Source organism: Scylla paramamosain, chromosome 6 (assembly GCF_035594125.1).
Source record: "Scylla paramamosain isolate STU-SP2022 chromosome 6, ASM3559412v1, whole genome shotgun sequence".
NCBI classification, from domain to species: domain Eukaryota; kingdom Metazoa; phylum Arthropoda; class Malacostraca; order Decapoda; family Portunidae; genus Scylla; species Scylla paramamosain.
In genome coordinates, this window is record NC_087156.1 from 34,055,659 (window position 1) to 34,077,320 (window position 21,662).

General features: G+C 35.7%; 1 protein-coding gene across 2 annotated transcripts in view; it reads right to left on the reverse strand.

Moving 5' to 3' along the window:
• Nucleotides 1-342: 342 nt before the first annotated feature.
• Nucleotides 343-21,662, reverse strand: part of LOC135101644 (mediator of RNA polymerase II transcription subunit 16-like) — a 48,802-nt gene continuing 27,482 nt past the window's right edge. For both annotated transcript variants that reach the window (XM_064005912.1, XM_064005914.1), the window contains exons 12-17: nt 20,275-20,417; nt 14,909-15,096; nt 11,008-11,209; nt 3,883-3,992; nt 3,269-3,417; nt 343-704 (exon numbers count right to left, since the gene is read on the reverse strand). In XM_064005912.1, the coding sequence (XP_063861982.1) occupies nt 578-704; nt 3,269-3,417; nt 3,883-3,992; nt 11,008-11,209; nt 14,909-15,096; nt 20,275-20,417 (919 nt within the window). In that variant the 3' untranslated portion in view covers nt 343-577. The remainder of the gene's footprint in view (nt 705-3,268; nt 3,418-3,882; nt 3,993-11,007; nt 11,210-14,908; nt 15,097-20,274; nt 20,418-21,662) is intronic.

The window sequence follows — 21,662 nt, forward strand, 5'->3', positions numbered from 1 at the left end:
CTCTTTCAGTATTTGCAGCAACTCATTACATCCTGTATAAAATGAAGATGGTTACTACAATGAAATGAGTAAAGAATTTCAAAATCGTATACACAGAAACAAAAACATTTTAATTGCTTTCCCTCAAAAAGTTCTGGTTTCACTCAATATCTTGATTCTTTTTAGCAAATTACCTGAAATATTACCACAAATGATTCATATCTGAAGCTACACATATATTATACAAAACAAGTCTAAACTGCTTTACAGAAGCTTGATATTTTATTAGGTTTGCATAACTGTACTTTGGCTTTTTGTTTATGCTGAGCAACTATTTTGAGAGAGAGAGAGAGAGAGAGAGAGAGAGAGAGAGAGAGAGAGAGAGAGAGAGAGAGAGAGAGAGAGAGAGAGAGAGAGAGAGAGAGAGAGAGAGAGAGAGAGAGAGAGAGAGAGAGAGAGAAGTACTTTGAAAAATCAACTGTAATATAATAAAGGCTATAAAAAAAAAAAAAAAAAAAAAAAAAAAAAAAAAAAAAAAAAAAAAAAAGCAGGCTTTTGTGTTACATTTAGACTTAAAATAATGTAGGACTGAGTGTGTTCAAGCAGCTTTAGGAGGGGAGGTTGGTGGCTGAGCCCAGTGTCCTGAGCAGATGCAATTTGAAGCCCAGTGATGATCCCACACACTTTCAGAATCTCCCCACCAGCTGGCTCTCACACTACAGCACCTAAAATACATGATAATATTAATTAGTATTCAAAATTATTAATGTAAGAATGAAAACTAAGATAGAATTGTATGAAGATGTATTGGTAAGGAACTGAAACTTGGAATATGGGAGTAGGAGAGGGAAGATTCAATGTAATGGATTTGTGTGGAGTAACATAAATGAATATAGAGAGAAATGAGGGAATGTTTGACAAAAAATTAGTGTTTTAATTTAATTGGCTTGTAGAGCATAGTAGGCAAATGTAGTAATGTTTTGGGCATGTAGAGAATATACAAGAGCAATTGAAGATAATAGCAGGATTGTATGTGAAAGGTATTTGGCTAAGGGGATGATGAAAAAGGGGACAAGTGTTACATAAAATGGTATATCTGTGGAACAAATAAAGAGCAACTGCACATAATTAGTGTTGAGTGTAGCACAGTTGTTAATGCATAAATGGAACGAAGCATCAGGAATTCTACAGGAATTTCATCAATAAGACTGGGAGTATGTTTGGAGTCAAAGATGGATGTACTAATCCAGTGTGAAATAAAAAGGAGAGAGATGAATGAATAGGTCACATACAGAGTGATGAAAAGGGTACCTTTACTAATCAGGCCAGAAGTGCAACAAATGAAGATGGTTTCATTGTCATTGATGAAACTGAAGTTTGAATAAGAACTGTGGGTATTTGTGAGTGCCTATGGATCTAGTAGTGATGGGGATGAAAAGAAGAGAGAAGCTTTTTGGAATCATACCAATGTATGTCTGCAAAATTTTCTAGTGGGTGTAAATGTAGTAATGCTTGTAGATCTGAATAGTTAGGGTAGTTGGTGTCCCTGGAAGAAATTAAATAGATACATACTTCTAGATTAATTGAGAGCTGATGATTGGATATATTTTGTTTAAAGAATAGTTAAGTGTCCACAAATGTAATGAGATGTTAGTGTTAAGAATGGGAGCTGATAGGTCTGACTGTTCCGGATGGAGGAAAAGTTGATAGTTTATAGCCTGTCTATGAAATGTGTGCAAATGCTCTGAATGCTCTCTGTTTGAAAGAAAGCTCTTTCTTTCCTTAATTTCCTTTTCCTGTAAAGTAGGTAAATAAGAACATGAAATATTAATCTATAATGGTGTGTGAGAAATATACAATAGCAGCAAACACCCAAAGACTACTGATGGGTAACTACAAGCTGTTGTAATACAAAAATTTTTTGACAATTCACTTGTTGCCATTGCTCCTGATCTTTGCTAATTAGTTTTTGGACTATGAGGTCTCACTTGTGGGCAAGTCCAAGCCTGCCCCGCCCTGCGATGGTACCTTGTGATTTGAACTTAATTGGTTCTTTTGGACTGTTTGAATAGGGAAGCAATTTATCCCATTCAAATTCATGTAAAAAATATTAATCCATTTCAGGTCCCAAAATCCCACTTAAAAAATGGTAAAAGACATCACTTAAATCATCCTAAAAAGACATAAAAAAGTAAGTTGTCCTATGCTTCATACAAAAACAATGACCTTAAAATTTTACGCAAAATACCATCATAAATAAACACTAACCTCAAAATGATGAGTCATTGAAAATTCCTGCCATCTTCAGTCTTGAAAACAGTTGTTGTAATGTACATAATTTTTATTTTACACTAAAACTCCCTCTCTCTCTCTCTCTCTCTCTGTGTGTGTGTGTGTGTGTGTGTGTGTGTGTGTGTGTGTGTGTAAGAACGATCCTGAGAATTGCTAAATAGAATGAGAGTGACAGAGAATGAAAATGGAATTATATGAGTGAGAAAGAGTGAGAAAGGATGAAGTGAAAATTACACAGAATGAATAATGGGGAGAGAGGGATAGAGTCAGGTATCACTCCCTTGTCCCTTATTTCTGATAAATAAGGAGGGAAGGTGACACGGAGTGAGGTTTGAAACCAGATGAAAGAAGGGAGGAAAAAGGAACAACGGGAGGAATGGGCAGAGAGAGAGAGAGAGAGAGAGAGAGAGAGAGAGAGAGAGAGAGAGAGAGAGAGAGAGAGAGAGAGAGAGAGAGAGAGAGAGAGAGAGAGAGAGAGAGAGAGAGAGATGGAAAGAGTAAATATGAGCGACAGGTGGTAATCAATAAAGAAAATTAATGAAGGGAAAAGATGCCTAGAATCTAAGGACTTGGGAGTAAATGAGAGGGATACAAGTTAAAATAACTGATAGAATGCATTATGGAGAATGTAAGTGATGTAAAGAAAAACACAGAGAAGGTTTTTGATATCTTTATGAATGTAATAAGAAGAGTGTGGGTGGAATGACAGTAATGAATTTTGGGAAGGAAAGAAGATGCATGTTAGAGAGATGGTTATGCAAGTAAGAAAGGAAAATGAAAACTGCATAAAAAAAAAAGTGAATGAGAAATGCAAGCAAAGAGCACATATTATACTATAAATGGAGGATATATGAAGGAAAGATGTGCTATATTTGAAGATAACTTAGATGAAGCTTTATCATGTCCAAGCCATGTGATCTGCTAAATACTTTGGGATTTTACATCCTGCATTCCTGAGTGACACTCAACATGGTGCAGTGTCTTTATAGTATCTTACCGTGTGCAGTTGAATTTTGGCTCCTGGGGAGCAATGTAGCGGTAATGAAGAGGATCCAGCAATGGCAGGGGGGGCAGGGCTCCCTCCAAGATGCGAGGCTGAGCTCCAGAGGTGTTCACATTGTTTGACTCTCCATTAACAAATTCATACTGATGAAATAATATGGTATTTAGTTGTAAAACTGAGTCTCATAATTCTGAATTGGGATGGTATTACTAAGTTAGAGGTAATTTATACATGTTTTTTACACATCCATGAAAGGAAGAAAAATATTTGCAATCAATGATTGCAATAGACTCCCATTTAACTGGATTCTAAACACCCAAAAATCTCACATGCCTAAAAAAAAAAAAAAAAAAAAAATAATAATAATAAAATAAGTAAATAAAAAAAAATAAATAAAATAAATAAATCTAAATTTAATCTATTTTGATATATATATATATATATATACGAGGCCGCGCCACCAGGTTCTCGTCCCTGCCGGTAGCGTCGTGTAGCTGGCATATGACTCTCTCGTATATATATATATATATATATATATATATATATATATATATATATATATATATATATATATATATATATATATTGTTTTTGTTTTGCTGACTTACTTGTAATGGTGTTGAGGCTGAAGATGCCATATCAGCCAGAACACCTCTTGGGGGAACATGCAGAGGCAGTTCCTGACACATAACTTGGGTCTCTAGCAACACACACTCATCTGTGAAGTGATAACTTGCTTTAAAATATACAATGAAGGGGTTAGAAATTTAAAGTTAGTTGTATAAAAGGTACCTCTGTGAGTTCATTCAATGGGATATTGTTGACTATCTAACACTAAATAAACCAGCATGTACTGCACACTGGAAAACATTCGGGCCAGTGTTGGAATAAATACAAAAGAAATATGCTGATTGTATAAGTTAGAATATTTCCTCTTTCAGTTGTTTTGTAAGTTTTTAAGCATCATAATATCATTAAATATTTTAGTAATGACAATGAAACCAAGTAAACACATATACATATTATGACTAGTATCCATACTAATTATTATGAAGAAATGAACTTGGAGAGAATGTACTGAATAATAGTGTAAATTAATCAAGATCTGATGATAAATTCAGTAAAGCATTTTTCAAAATGGAAAATATATGGAGATGCAGAAAACTTATAGAAAATATTTATATGTGTATACTGAATTTAATAAAAGATAAGCAAAATATGTAATTCAAGTTAGGAGCAATATGGCACAAGCATCAGTTACAACTAATATAGTGTATGTTTATCACCATTACCTAGTCCCCATGTTCCACATATGTACTGTCAGGGTAGGAAGGGTAAACTGATAGAAAATTACCATCAAAGATGAAGTTATTGCACTAGTTAGCACTTTAATATTAATCCTGATCAGTGTTTTCATTGCTGTATGGATCTTTCATGTGTGGAAAATGGAATAGTGGTGATGTTAATGACAGATATACTTACTCTATACACCTTGCTGGTCATTTCTTGTGAAACTTCTTATGGGTGTACATTTACAGTTCTATTTATATGCATACAAACACACATATCCTTACTCTATTTCTCAGTAATGACAAAACTTATCTATGATAACCATATATAAGCTGATTCAAAACAACAATAAATTCTTAAACATTCTTCAATGACAAAACTTATATCATTAATTATATAATTAGTCTTAAAAAGCTTTTTTTAAGACATGTGTAATATCTGGTAACTTGAAATAATTATATAGTGCATTATTCTAAACAATCCACTCAAAGTAAACATTATTATTATTAGGTTCATTATTAGGTTTTTGATGATGACTTTGTATGTAACAATGTCATCATCAAAAACCTACACAATTCCACAACAGGGCAAATGCCTCCTTGAATGCTGGCGTGGAATTACTGCTGAGGCATACATAATGCCACAGTAGCTTGGGATGTACTAGTAGCATTGTACAAAATAATACCCTTCAAAGTTTTGAACTGTTGCTTTGTGAGTTGGGTTTACAAGTATTTAGAGATCCTGTTGCTGATTTTTAAATTAAAGCATTGCCTCTTTTATGATGATCTGCTACTTGCAGATTTGGATATTGATTAATTTCACTAGCTTCCTAATCTTGCTGTTTTCTACTCTTACATTATTAAAGATCGTTTTGCAATGGAAAAAATACAACAATGACAATCTGACATATTTCATGTGTTTCTTTCTATCGAAAAATAGTCTATTTATGGTATTTTTTTATGAAACTCCCATGCCTTATAACTTCTTTGAGACTATCAGAGAGCAAGATCAAGTGAAGTGATGACTGGTGAAAGGCACTTCAAAGAAAAATTCACTGACTTGAATATCTTCTCTTACTGTGCTTGCTCAAAAATTTCAAAGCCCATTTTTTAAAAATAATGAAACAGAAATTTCAGGCACGTCATGCCTGATGAACATTCAGGTTTACAAACAGAGAGGCTACTAACCTGTACAGTTACATTAATCTGATAACAGCAAGAAAGGAAGAGATGACACACAATTTGGTGGGCTGATTACCACCAAGGTCAACAGTTCAACTTAGAGTGGTTATGCTACAAAGTTTATAAAATACTTCACCTAAATAACTATATGTATACTAAAACTACACTGATACTAGTAATTTTCTATGGGTCAATTTTCTCATCTGCAGAGTCTTCCTTCTTCCCTCCATGAACCACAAGGATGTCATCTTCTGTAGTTTCAGTCTCAGGATTGATAAACAAGAACACAGTGTTGTTTTGCGAACCATGACTTTCCACAGACATTGGTGTTGGCATGCTGCATTCATAATATCCACTGGCTCTGGAGGTGTCAATTTTTGGGATGGCTTTTACACGTTTCTTATTTGGAAGATCACTCTCAATCTTGTCTATTATCATTTCTGATTCTTCTGTCTCATTATGCTGTTCATATACTGGTTCATTTACCTTCAGAGGAGATAATGTTTGGAGGGGTTTTGTTTTTTGTGTTGAAATAAATGGCTCCTCTTTATCACTGCATGAACTCTCTGAAGTCTTACTTTTCCTCTCATGAGTTTCTCCATTTTTGATGTCTTTTTCTGACTGATGATCTTGCTCATCCATCAATTTTACTTCTTCTTTTTCAATATTGCCATTATCTTCATCTTTACTTTTTTCAGCATGAATCTCACACACAGTTTCATTCTTCTTAACATCTTCTGAGTCAATTGTGCTCATAAAGTCATTCAAAAACTCACCAGACTGAGTTAATTTCTTTCTTTCCATGGATGTAATGGACTTAGAGATGCTTTCCTTAGATTTTCCCAAGCTTTCTTTTTCTGAGAGTGAATCAGAAATTGCCTTCTTTATGTTGTCAGAGGAATTTTCAGATTTTTGTGATAAATTACTCTGGCTGTCTTCTTTCTTAATTTCTACTCTGACAGCTGGCTGCAAGAGTGGGGAGCTTTCAATATTACTCATGGTTACTGCATGCTGAACACTCTTTTTCTTGAAGAATGGAAGGATCAGAATACAGAGGAATAACCACAATAAAGAAACAAACAGCCAATAAAAGTGGTACCATAGTGCATGATGTGCTTCTTTAAAACTAAGTTGTAGAGGTACCATGACAGGCATAAGTACAAATAGGTACAATGCATAGAAAGATGTGACAAACACAGGGTAGATCAATGTCAGAAGAAAGACCACCAACAGACGCTTTTCATCAGTGGTCCATCTCTTGAAGTTCAGGAAAACTGACTTGGTCATGATGAAATTGGTGAGTATAACTGTTCCACTTGTAGATAATCTGCACTAATTATGAGTTGTCCAAGAAGCAGTTTGGATTCAAAATCTTTGATCCACTACTGAAAGCACTCTTCATCAACACAGTGTCGAGAGTATGAAGCAACTGTTACAAGTGTAACATCCTGTCCTGCTGAAGGGTAAAACAGCACTATCACAGGATGTTGCTGATAAGGCTCCCCCTGCTCTCTCACAAGAGTACCTTACACAAATTAGTATGGGTTAAAAAGAAGCCCAAAATAATTACTCATTCTCAGTTTCACAAGCAGAAAAAAATATCAAGGCAACTTCTGAATACAGCAAGATTTGTTAAGGAAATTTTACACAATGATGAAAAAATTACCTTACATCTAATGTTTAATTTTCAGTAACATGGATTCATCAACATGACAGTCTTTCAGTATGTTATAAATTTCTACAAACTGTGACTCTAAATAAGCTTGCTGATCTTTAGGTGACTTAATAAGAGGTGATCCAGGAGAAGAGGAGACATGGACAGATGATAAGCTTGATGAGTTACTTTTTATGGATGATACTGAACTCTGTCTTAGAGGTGGGGTTGGTTTCCACCCGATATTACGATAATTAACTGAACCTTGGCGGTTTAAGACACCCTTAACGAGGGATTCCGAAGATTTCCCAGTATCTTGATTGATAGTTTCCACGCCTGAATTACTTTTTTCCTCAATGTTCTCTAGGTTGATTTTTTCCAGATTTTCTGTTTCATGAGTCTTTGATGAGTCACTGGCAGGAGCTGAGGATTCAGACATCATGTGTTCTTTTGTGAACAAAAATATGACAGTAATAAAAAGTAAATGCACGAAAGCTTATTTATTATGGTTTTTCTTTCTTAGTGTTATCTTTCAGTTCCTCTTTTTCATCCTCTTCATCAATGCTTTTCCAGATTCTCCTTGTTTCTTCCAAAGAATATGCCTCAAGACTTGTATCTGAATCCAATCTCACCAAAGTGAGATATCTGTCAAAGGATCTGAGTGGAGGAAGACCTTGAAATGAATCTTGCTTGGATAACTGCTTCTGCAACTGATTTTCTTGGTCACTAGAGTCTATTTCTGCAACAAAATTACCTTTGGCACCTTGTCCTTCTCCAACTGAGGGTTGAATAGTGGAGTATGATTCATTCATAACATCAGGAAAACTATGCTGATACACAGTAGCTGAAGACTGTCTTTTGTCTAATGATGGCAAAAATTCTTCTGCAGTTACTTCTTCAGAATCAAACCCAAGATTATCAACATGATATCCATCTTCATCAACAGTACTCAAAAGATGGGTGCGGCCGAGAGTGCCATAACATTTGGGTTGTATTACTGGATAATTTTTAGGTCCATGGATATAAAAATTTGGATCATCATCATCTACACTTCCTTCCTTTGAATTTTTTGGAGCAACTTGTGTTGTTACAGCAACTGTCTTCACAGGTGGACTAGGAAGAGCAGCCAAAGTGATGGATTTGCCTTGATCTTTCTTTACATTAATGGAATTTTTTGTTTGGTTACTTTCACAAAATCCTTCAGTGTGTTTTGTTAACTGACAATCTGTATCACTAAACACATGGTTGGTCACTTCACAGTCTTGGCCACCAACAGTGTATCCCTTTGCCTGCCTGGTCCAAGTGCACACCAAAGCAATAATCACTATCAAAAACACAAAAAGACTGAAGGCGAAGGCAATACCCAAGGCAAAGAGCACACGACTCTTAGCCTCATGTGAGAGAGGAGACAGCTGTTGCTTAGTCTTGTTTCCTGTAGACTGAGTATTTTGACTTGCACTCTCTGTTTGTAATTCTGAATTAGGCAACACCATAACTAAAATAATGAGAATAATTGTTGACACCAACAATGGTACAATGAAAGAGAGTAACAAAGCAGCACTAAATTGTCTCTGCCCCATGTTCCCTGATCTAATTCACATTTGGTTGATGAAACACTAATGTTGCTGGAGACATAAAACACTACACCAGCAAGGGAAGGTTGTGACTGAACACCAGAAGTAATTACTACATTCTGAAGTTATATGAAAATTACTCTGGATACAAAACAGAATGAATATATGAAAGCTGAATTTAACAAATATACTATACCTTTGTTAACAATGTATATAAGTTGTCATTTTCACTTGATACTCTTAACAAATAACATGTGGTAACTTACTTGAGGATATGATAATGATAAACTCTGATAAACAAGTTGAGGAATCCCCACATCCTGTGCTCTCTCTCTATTTGTGATGAAAGCAACTTTGAAAACTTTTGGAGATCTACCAAAAACTTACAAAAACATTAAATTTAATAAAAACATTCATAACTAGAAGTTAAAATTAGAGCAACCATCATCACAGTATAATACAAACAACAGAACACTGTGTAAATTATTCTAGCATGGATTCTTACTATAATTTTTATTATCTCTTAACAAAGTCTAGGAGGTGGAGAAAAATAGTTAAATCCAGACTGAAAGACAAATGCTGGGAGAATTGAATTTCAAAGTGTGTTTCTGATAATTGTTCAACTTTCATCTGATCATGCTCTTGTAAAAAGAAAAGAAAGCTAAATTTAGAGTCCTAACTTTCTCCTATTCCTGCACTGCAATTGTGTGATTTTCTCCCTTATAATGAGTTGTGAAGCTCCTCATGATCTGAAGTTCTCACAAAAGTTATAAATACATTGGAATACTGTCCTAGTAAAACCAGAAACAAAAACAGGTTTTCTACATAAACACATCACTCACAGCATGGTTTTCTAGTGACCTGAATGAAAAATGTCAATAGAATATAAGATACTATCATGGATAGAGTATGCAACTGTGATATAATTAGTTTACTTGAAAAGGACATACATATTAAGTTCAATGAGGTGAGAGAGAGAGAGAGAGAGAGAGAGAGAGAGAGAGAGAGAGAGAGAGAGAGAGAGAGAGAGAGAGAGAGAGAGAGAGAGAGAGAGAGAGAGAGAGAAAATAAAAAAAAAAATAAAAAATAAAATAAAATAAAATAAAATAAAATAAAATAAAATAAAATAAAATAAATAAACAAATAGATAGATAAATAAATAAATAAATAAATAAATAAATAAATAAATAAATAAACAAATGAATAAAAAGACATGAGAAAAGGTAAAACAACCCCTCATTATGAAAAATTAATAAATCAATAAAAGGAGAAGTGTTTTATGTTTTAGATATATGAAAGCTAAAGGTATTAGAAAGTACTGATGGAAACAACATACAGTCAGCGAACTCTAATCTTGTGTTGTGACGGCACATGCTGCTCAGGGACAGCGTTTTACTTAAGGCCTCTTGGCAAGTATGAAAAATGGGCTGAGATAAATTGACTTATTGTTATTTCAAGTGCATCTTTCCTCCTCACTCATGGCCATAGCAACAATGACTACTATTAATTATCAGAGTCGGTATTCATTGTGTCTTTGATGACATGTGATTAGTTCTGTCCTCCAAATGAAACACGTTTTGTTCTGTTCATGCTGTGGTGTTTGACAATGGTAACCTGCTTAATATTGGTCATTATTGCTGTGTGTGAACGAGGAGGAAAAATACATTCGAGATGCCAATAGGTCAATTTGTCCCAACCCAATTTTTAAGCTTGCTGGGAGGTCTTAAGTAAAATGCATTCTTCAAGCAGTGTATGTTGCCACAATCTAAGATTGGTATCCACTGATTGTATGTGCAATGATGGAAAACAACTAGATATTTAGCACAAACTAAAGAACACTGACTGTATGAGTAGAATATGTGCAGAAATCTAATTTTTAGCAATGCTAGTAGTATTCGAAATGAGAAAGGTAGCAAGCATAAAGCATCCTTTAATTAAAATATGAAGAAGGTAAAGAAAGATATGGAGATCAGGAAAAATGAGCCTACAAAGATACTTCAACAACAAAGATACAACACAAATTATTGATCTTACCTATCAAGGTAGAGTCTGGTTCTCCTGGTAAAATCTGAGCCACTCTTGTCAGTAGCTTATAAATTTGAGCCCAGACATCTACTGACTGTGTCTTGCGAAACATTTGAGGGAGGACTAACTTGTTTTGCCGGTACCACAGTCTTGCAACAAATAGGAGTTCTCGTAAGCTCTGGACTATTTTTGGATCACGAGCCAACTCAAACTGCAAAATTTAAGTGTCAATGAATATGCAACTTAACTATGTAGTTTACATACACCTCTTTTTTTATGTAACAAAGACAAAAAACTTCTTTCACAATATGAGTGAAAACACCTCACTGTAATGCAGCATATAATTTCTTCACAATAATCAAACTTTTGAATTCTCAAGCACACATGCACTTCACAATACTGCTCTACTACATAGCTTCTTCCAAAAGAAGGTAAAATCAGGTGTGTCAAAAAAGATGTACTTTTACTCAGCTCATTAAAAATATTTAGTAGTACAGCCTGCTCACAATGGCGGTATGTACCTTAAGCTATAATCTATCACTACCTAGATAAAGCCAAGAAAGAGTTATTGAGCTGCATGTGGTAGAATGAGTCTGTCAATTTATAGCTAATTGATTATTGAAATTCTGAGAGTAAGTGGTAAGTCTTGTGCAGGGAAGTTGTGGGAGGAAGGGAAGCATGACATTAACAAGCTCAGAAGAGAATTAGTGATGTATCGAATATTTGCCTCCACGTCTGCTGTGAAAATACTAACTGCATCTACATTTTAAAATAACAAGAGATCTGCATCAACATCTGCAACCATGTATTTAGATAACAAAAGCTCCACCTATGTGTAAAAGATATGCAGAAGTTGTGGATCTGTGTGTTTACCTAGTTGTAATTTACAGTGTTTGAACTATGCTTGTGTGGTTCTGTCTCCATATCTACACGTCTAGTTTTTCCTTTAAGTTGTGCACTCTCACTGCCGATACTACATCCTCACTTAGCTTGTTCCAAATTCCTATATATCTCTGTGGGAAACTACATTTCTTTATGTTACTCAAGCATTTTTCTTTTCTTACTTTTTGTTGTCCTTGTGTGTATCTAGTATTTCCTACTTCTCTTAGCATCAGTTTCTCTATATCTATTTCTTCCACTCTATTCCACAATTTATAAATTAGTATTAAGTCTCTCCTTTCTCATCTTTGTTCCAATGTTGGCAGATTAATTTCCTTTAACCTGTCTTCATGTTAATTTTTCCAGTTCTGGAACCATCTTCGTTACCATCCTTTGTATTCTTTCTAGTTTTTTTCTATGTTTCTTTTTATGGGGAGACCACACTGATTCAGCATATTCCAGCTTTGGTCGAATCATAATGGTAATTATCTTTCTCATCATATCTTTATCCATGTAGTGGAATGGTGTTCCAATATTTTATATGTATCTCTGAATCTTTTGTACATGCTTCTCCGACTGTTGACAATCCTGTATTGTCACTCTTAGATCTTTCTCTTTTTGTACTTTTATTATTTCTTCATTTCCCATTTTACATATCCATTTTGGTCTCTTCATTTTTTTCCCATTTCCATAACATAACATTTTTTCACATTAGATTCCCTCTCCCATTTCTTACTCCAGTTCCAGATTTTATTCAGGTACTCTTGTAGAATTTTAATCTTTGTTGTTTCTTATATGTCTTTGTAACATTTCAGTGTCTGCAAACAAGCTCATTTAACTCTTTACTCCTTCAGGCATATCATTTATGTTGATCAGGAAAAGTATTGGTGGCAGCACTGATCCTTGTGGTACTCCACTATCTACTTTTCTCCATTTCAATTTTACATCTTCTACTGCTGTTCTCATTTCTCTCCCCTTTAAGTAACTTTCCATCCCTTTTTTTTATTTTTCCATTTAATTCTCCTATATTTTCTAGCTTCCATTATAACCTGTGGGGAACTTTGTCAAAAACTTTTTTTTTAAGATCTAAATACACAGTCTACCCATTCATCTGTCTCCTTTGTTATATGTCACTCTTGAATAAAAGCTCATCAAATTGTTTACACATGATTGGTTTTGTCTAAGCCAAACTATTTTTCTGTTATTAATATCATTTTTTCTTGAAATTCTGTCCATTGCTTCTTTATCACTTTTTCAAAGATCTTCCATAATATGTTGATTATTGATAGTGGTATATAGTTTAGTGGTTCTTTTTTTCTTTCCACTTTTATAAACTGGCACTATGTCTGCTCTCTTTCATTCCTTAGGCATTCTTCAGTTGATATTGAGCACTTTATTATGTCATATACTGATTCAATTAATTGTTTCCTGTACTTTTAAAATGAAATCTGATACTCCATCTGGTCCTGTTGCTTTTCACTCTTCCAGTTCCTCCATCATTTTATAAACTTCTTTAATTACTATAATTTCCTACACTTGCTTTTTTGTCTTCTGGTCTTGTGGTTCTTTAAATTATTATTCTTCTGTCAAAACTTGTTGAAACTTTTGTTTAGCAATTCACTCATGTCTCTGGGTCTTCATACGTTTCATTTCCATCCTTCAATCTTACTAGTTTTTCCTTTAGTTTAATTTTTCCATTTATGAATCTGTGGTTTTGGTTCATCTTTACACTTTTCCACTATATCCTTTTCATATCCTTTCTCTCCCTCTCTCCTTATTTTCACATATTCATTTCTTGTGTGTAAGAACAAATGAGGGAGACTGAATGTGAAGAATGAGAGAGAGAGAGAGAGAGAGAGAGAGAGAGAGAGAGAGAGAGAGAGAGAGAGAGAGAGAGAGAGAGAGAGAGAGAGAGAGAGAGAGAGAGAGAGAGAGAGAGAGAGAGAGAGAGAGAGAGAGAGAGAAAATTTCCCATAGGTGGGGATTATCATTTGCATGTGGAAGACAGCATCCAGGAGTCACCACATTCAGGCAAAATCTTAAACCATGGCCTGGGAAGCCATTACCTAAGAGAGATGAACCTAGGCCTTGATGTATCTCTACCTTGTAGAAAGAGCATACTCTTCTAAAAGCAGCATCACACAGGGTAAATTTCTCCCAACATATTGGAGATTTTTATTTGTGATACCATGAACCCCAAAAATCTGGCATCACACAGGGGCTGGATCACTGTGTTGATGCCTCCTCATTTCAATTACAACAAACCCCTAACCAGCATCTCTTCAGTCACTTTATTTTGCCTTAATTATTCCAAAATTATATGTTATATGACTGCATGGCTTTTTTGAATGACTTTTGATTTGATGATGGAACAACAACACAGTCTTTTGCTTCACTTGGCAACACATATAGGCCATGTGGCACTGTCTCCACAGGCCATGCCCTGTTGGCCATGGTCAGGTATGGTCAGGTCACTCCAAGGTTGAGGTGGCAACAGCATGAGCAAATACTACAGCCAACACCCCAAGTACCAATTAATAGTCTGGATCCACTATAGCTCATTTAATCTGTGCCAAGCTTTCACACTCCAGTAAAACTTAGCGTGGGACTTCATCACGACACTGCAGTTGTCAAAATAAGTGCTACAAATGATTTCACACACCAGGTAATCAAATCACTATAACATAATCGCACATGTCCTTCGAATTTTTTTTTTATCTTGTAGTTGACAATTTCTCTCATAAGTACAATAGTCTATATTCAGCTTACATTTATAGCTTGTAAAATGGCAGTCATTTGACTCCAAATACTCCCAACACGTCTGGCAACACAACTGTTTTCCATTCTTCCCGACAACAGAAAAGGAGCAACAAGATGTTGCTTACAGCTCATTTTGCCCAACTGCCAACAAAAATGGCCAGCATGTTGGAAGAAATTTGTCCTGTGTGATGCCACCTTAAGGTTCTCAAACAGAGTATAGCAGGTATCCACACAAGAAGTTAGCACATGATTCTTCAATCCATTAGCCTACCTTGCTATTCTGTGCCAACATGAAGAGAATAAACAATGCAAGATCTGCTGCAAATTGAATGAGAGGCTGAAGGTTCTGCAGCTGTCCTGGGTCCACCTGGCAGTCTTTGACATTCATTGAACTGCACAGCTGGTCAAGAGACTTCTCTATGTCAAGGATGTCAAGCGATGCACGGCTCTCCAAGTAATCTGAAAGATACAAAAATATTTGTAAAACAGATATTGGTTTGTGGCTATTCTTGAGATAAACAACTTAATATTTTTGAATGTATACGATAGACCATCTCTTGTCTCTTACAGCAAGGGTCTATACATATACAAACTCCATATATACCCACAAGAGGCAGGATTGTTGCGCTTCTACTTTTGCAGGACCAATCATGCAGGAAAGCAGAATTAGTAGTCCTTTGCTCCTGCAGGACTGGACACATATGAAGGATGGCAGAATATAGTTTTAGGCCCCTGCTAAGCAGTGAGATCACAGCTCCTTGTGCTGCACTCCTAATCATATGCGAATAGATCTAGAACATGAAAACATGCCTAAACTGCCTCTCAGCTGATCTCACTAATTACTACACTTAATTTCTGTGTTAGGGCTAAATTTCTCATTCCTATTCTTCAAACAGCTATCTTTTGGGTTTGCCTCCTTTCATGCTCTCCATCTCCCACATTTAAAAAGGGAGGCGGAGGTGGATTTTAAAAAATCTGACTGACTCTGACTTTAATTCCAGGAAATTTTAAGGTTATGACTTTGGCTCTTTTACATATATCTTATAGGACATAGTCTAGTAATTTATCCCAACAGTCTACCCACATAAAATCACAAAAAACACTCCACAAACTACTTCCTTGAAATGAACTCCCATAAATATTCAAAGAAGTTAATTTCTCCCACAAATTAATTAAAATTTTGCAAAGAGTAAAACTGGTTTAAGAACATAAGAAATAAGGGAAGCTACAAGAAGCGACCAGGCTTACACGTGGCAGTCCCTGTATGAAACACACCTACCTATTTCCATCTGTTATCCCCATCCTTAGTGCACCTAAGTAATTTACACAAAAACTGATCCTGTAGAAGAGTTGGAGTCTGAGATATTTTTACAGATTCATGGTAAAAGTATCTTGACACCTTGACTCCACTCCACACCTCTGCATTTTACTACCACTAACTCCATCACCAACAATGACAGCTACTACCTCCACTCAAGTGTCTTGACAGATCCATAAGTTATAGATAATGTAGTTGTAGTTAGGTATATGTGAGCTGATTTACTAAGAAAAAGATCATAAATGAAGAAGAGAGCTCCAACGTTGACAATTAATTATCATCTAGTGACAGTTGAGAGAACCAGAGAAAACAACACTGTGGAGTTCAATCCAAACAGATTTGACATGAAGATACAGCTTGTTCAGTATGAAACCAGGTGCCATTGTAGACAGCAGTTTATAGTAATTTGTCTAGGTATTGCTGCTTTAAACATCTAGAGGCCTGAAGATATTGATTCCTGTGCATTAGTATGACAAATTAATAGTAACCAATTAGTATATGCAATCTGGGAAAAAATGCAAATGCCATGATATCACTAACTTTTGATTAAATTCAAAGTTAGTGAGACTTGTAGAGCTTGTATCTCAAATCATAAATTCTATACAGCTTTCCATTATATTCTGACAAAGAATTTTAAAAAATCAAACACATTATGTCAAGACCTCTGGGACTAATGAATTTTTATTTGTTTATTTTTTTGTACAAAAGAACTGAACTATGTCAGTGTTTTTTTTTAGGAAAAAGCTGATAGAAAAACTGAAAAAAAAAAAAGAAAAGAAAATAATTCTACAGACCATTTATGATTCTTCTTACCTTGATGGTTTGAATGGTTATTGTACAATATTAATTTCATGCATGTAGAATTATTAGAAAAGGAAATGGCTTTTGTTTACTTATTGTTTTCATTTTAGAAATAAAAAAATGAGTCATTATTTTTTACGCTAGAATTGATATACATGATGTCCTTAAACCCACAGTGATAACCAAAAACTATGAAATTAATCTAAAACAGGATGTTCTCCTTAAGTAATCCCCTAAACCATTGGAGAGGCCGTTTTCCAGCAGTGGACTCTTAATAGGCTGATGAATAATAAATTGAACTGATACATGTTGCAAAGCCTCGGAGTCCCCATTTAGGGAGAGGACCACAAATGTCCCCAGGTCCGACTGCCCTTCTGACAATGACCCTAAGTGTCTTGACACCCCCCTCAACTTCTTCATTAACTTCTGCAACATTTGCAGTCTAAGATCTAATTTTCAATCTGTAGAACACCACTTCTCCTATTCTAAACCTCATCTTCTTTTCCTCACTGAAACTCAGGTGTCTGAGACAACTGACAGTAGCCCCTTTTGTTTCCTCCTACTTTCTCTATCCTCATTTTCAATCTAAAGCTGGATGTTGTGTTTATGTGCGCAACGACTTAACCTGCTCTCGTGCCCACGCTCTTGAATCTTTTGAGTTTTCCACTGTCTGGCTATGACTACAGAGTCACTCTCAAAATAAATCTATCTGTGCTGTATACCTCTCACCTAACTCCTCTGACTATAAGAAATTCTTTCACTTCTTAACTTCCAACGTGGAGCAAATTCTGACTTTCTTCCCTTTTGCAGAGATCTCCATTCTTGGAGACTTCAATGTTCACCACCAGCTTTGGTTTTCCTCTCCCTTCACTGACCATCCTGGTGAACTAGCCTTCAACTTTGCTATCCTCCACAATCTAGTGCAATTGGTGCAACACCTTACCCATCTTGGAGATATTCCAACATTCTTGACCTTTTCCTAACCTCTAATCCTTTTGCTTATGCTGTCACCCTCTTTTTTCCATAGGGCTCCTCTGATCATAATCTCATATCTATATCTTGTCCTATCACTCCAATCCCTCCTCAGGATTCCCCTAAGCAAAGGTGCTTCTGGTGTTTTGCCTCTGCTAGTTGGGGGGACCTGAGGAGGTATTTTGCTGATTTTCCTTGGAATGACTACTGTTTCTGTCAGAGACTTGTCTTTGTGTGCCAAATGCATAACAGAGGTGATAGTGTCACTCTTTTTCTTGACCTAAACCTTCCAAACCTTGGTTTAATACAGCTTGTTCTTATGCTATACATGATAGAGAGATGGCCCATAAAAGGCACTTAAGCCTTCTATCACCAGAATCTCATGCACTTTATATTTCTGCCCAGAACCATGCCAAGTCTGTTCTCCAACTAGCCAAAAACTCCTTCATTAACAGAAAGTGTCAAAATCTTTCAAGATCTAACTCCCCTCGTGACTTCTGGCATCTAGTCAAAAACATCTCCAATAACTTTGATTCTTCTTCTTTCCCTCTTTTATTTCAGGTGGCACCACTGCTATCACATCCATCTCTAAAGCTGAACTCTTCACTCAAACCTTTGGTAAAAACTCTACCTTGGACGATTCAGGGCTTATTCCTCCCTCTCCTCCACCCTCTGACTACTTTATGTTAACTATTAAAATTCTTGGCAATGATATTTTCCATGCCCTTGCTGGCCTAAACCCTTGGAAGGCTTATGGATCTGATGGGGTCCCTCCTATTATTCTCCGAAATTGTGCCTCCGTGCTTGCACCTTGCCTAGTCAAACTCTTTCAGCTCTCTGTCAACATCTACTTTTCCTTCTTGCTGGAAGTTTGCCTAAATTCAGCCTGTCCCTAAAAAGGATGATTGTTCTAATCCCTGAAACTACCATCCTATTGCTTTAATTTCCTGCCTATCTAAAGTTTTTGAATCTATCCTCAACAGGAAGATTCTTTAACATCTATCACTTCACAACCTCCTATCTGATCGCCAGTATGGGTTCCGTCAAGGCCGCTCTACTGGTGAACTTCTGGTTTTCCTTACTGAGTCTTGGTCATTCTCTTTTAGAGATTTTGGCAAAACTTTTGCTGCTGCCTTGGATATATGAAAAGCTTTTGATAGAGTCTGGCACAAAACTTTGATTTCCAAACTACCCTCCTATGGCTTCTATCCTTCTCTCTGTAACTTCATCTCAAGTTTCCTTTCTGGCCGTTCTATTGGTGCTGTGGTAGATGGTCACTGTTCTTCTCCTAAATCTATTAACAGTGGTGTTCCTTGGGGTTCTGTCCTGTCACCCACTCTCTTCTTATCATTCATCAATGACCTTCTAAACCAAACTTGTCTTATCCACTCATACGCTGATGATACCACCCTGCACTTTTACATGTCTTTTCATAGACGTCCAATGCTTCAGGAAGTAAACATTTCATGCAGAGAAACTACAGAATGCCTGATTTCTTATCTTTCTAAAATTTCTGATTGGGGCAGAGCAAACTTAGTATTGTTCAATGTATCAAAAACTCAATTCCTGCATCTATCAACTCGACACAAACTTCCAGACAACTATCCCCTCTTCTTCAGTGATGCTCAACTGTCCCCCTCTTCTACATTGAATATCCTTGGTCTGTCTTTTACTTATAATCTTTACTGGAGACTTCACATCTCATCTCTAGCTAAAACAGCTTCTATGAAGTTAGGCATTCTGAGACATCTCTGCCAGTTTTTCTCACCCCCCCCCAAGCTGCTAACTCTGTAAAGGGGCCTTATCTGTCCATGTATGGAGTAAGCTTCACACGTCTGGGGGGTTCCACTCATACTGCTCTTCTAGACAGGGTGGAATCAAAAGCTTTTTGTCTCATCAACTCCTCTCCTTTAACTGACTGTCTTCAGCCTCTCTCTCATCGCTGCAATGTTGCATCTTTAGCTGTCTTCTACCACTATTTTCATGCTAACTTCTCTTCTGATCTTGCTAACTGCATGCCTACTCTCCTCCCACGGCCTCGCTGCACAAGACTTTCTTCTTTCTCTCACCCCTATTCTGTCCACCTCTCTAATGCAAAAGTTAACCAGTATTCTCAATCATTCATCCCTTTCTCTGGGGAACTCGAACTCCCTGCCTGCTTCTATATTTCCACCTTCCTATGATTTGAATTTCTTCAAGAGGGAGGTTTCAAGACATTTATCCTTCAATTTTTGACTACCATTTTGGACCCTTTTCTGGGACTGGCATCTCAGTGGGTTTTTTCATTGGATTTTTGTTGCCCTTGGTCAGTGTCCCTCCACCTCCTCCTCCTGAGAAAAAAAAAAAAAAAAAAAAAAAAAAAAAAAAAAAAAAAAAAAAAATATATATATATATATATATATATATATATATATATATATATATATATATATATATATATATATATATATATATATATATATATATATATATATATATATATATATATATATGCACTTGCATCATTGTGAGAGGTTCTTCAATCTAAGAATATCATTAAAACTTACTCTGGATGGACACACTTATATTCCTCTCAGCGGTGGCAACATCCCCTGTCACTGGGCGAAGAGTTCTGAAGAGCTGCTGCGTGGCTGTCAACTGAGCTTGTATTCTGGATTCTATTGCCTTTTGTTGCTGACTACCTAAGAGCCTGATGAGATTTATGAATAAATAATCAAATATATTTTATAATCTATTATATTTTATATCTATTATCCTTTTTCTGGTTTGGTACACATAATATGAATACATAGTAAATAGATAAATAGTTTAAAATTTTTGAAGCTATACTTCAAGTATGAGGAAACATAAATGTCTTTTAGATGTAAGAATATAACAATTTCATGCCATTTCTTTAGTCTATACTTCTAAACTAGTGAATATGCAAGATTTGAGAGAGAGAGAGAGAGAGAGAGAGAGAGAGAGAGAGAGAGAGAGAGAGAGAGAGAGAGAGAGAGAGAGAGAGAGAGAGAGAGAGAGAGAGAGAGAGAATCTTCCTGGTCCTCTTCATGTTTCAGAACTCAAATAGCAGTAGTTATGCCCTCAAAACATAATTGCTCATTGCTATAGCATCAGTATTCCTGGGGAAAAAACAAAACAAAATATCACACAAGAAATCAGAAATATCTGCATAAGAAATCAGAAATTTTCCTGGATTAGATCATATCTAGGGTGATGAAATGCCCAGAAAGCTGTAAATTCATAAAATTATCTGAAATCATGGTCTGAATTAATTTTGTTTCCTTGGAATATGTTTTTTCATTTTTTTGTATTTCTTTAACCCTGCACCAGTAAGTTTTAAAAGTTTTTTTTTCAATACCTTTTCTGTTGGTAGGCATTTGAGTCCTCTCCATGCACCTTGCAAAACTTTGATTTAGGAGCAGTTTCCTTTCCTTTGAATTTCATAAGAAGGCACACATCATATATCATTAGATTCACAAGGAAATTATCTTTATTATGATCACATGAAAAATGATCTAAAAAAACAATTTCACTCAGTTTTTCCCTCAAAAATAAATACAAAATAAGGGGGAAAAAAATACGACCTTGTAGCTCAAAAATTTTCCCACAAGCATTTTGCATGCTACACATCACCTAAACTGTCTTTTTATGAGCTTTACAATGTTACTATTGTCAGTACGATATGTCAATTAGATTTTAAGAAAATAAATAAAAACTTAAATCAGCAGCATTCATCTCAGATTACATGCAGGCAACCTGAGTTGGCCTATTCTAGGAAGAATTAGCATTACCAATTCATTACCTTTGCGAAACTTATGCTCATCTTTGACTCACCAAAATTTGACACACTTATCCCAGAAACTTTATTTTTAATAAACTTAAATAAGTTTTTTGATGCAATTGTGGATTGGTGCAGTTTCGCATGAAGACATTT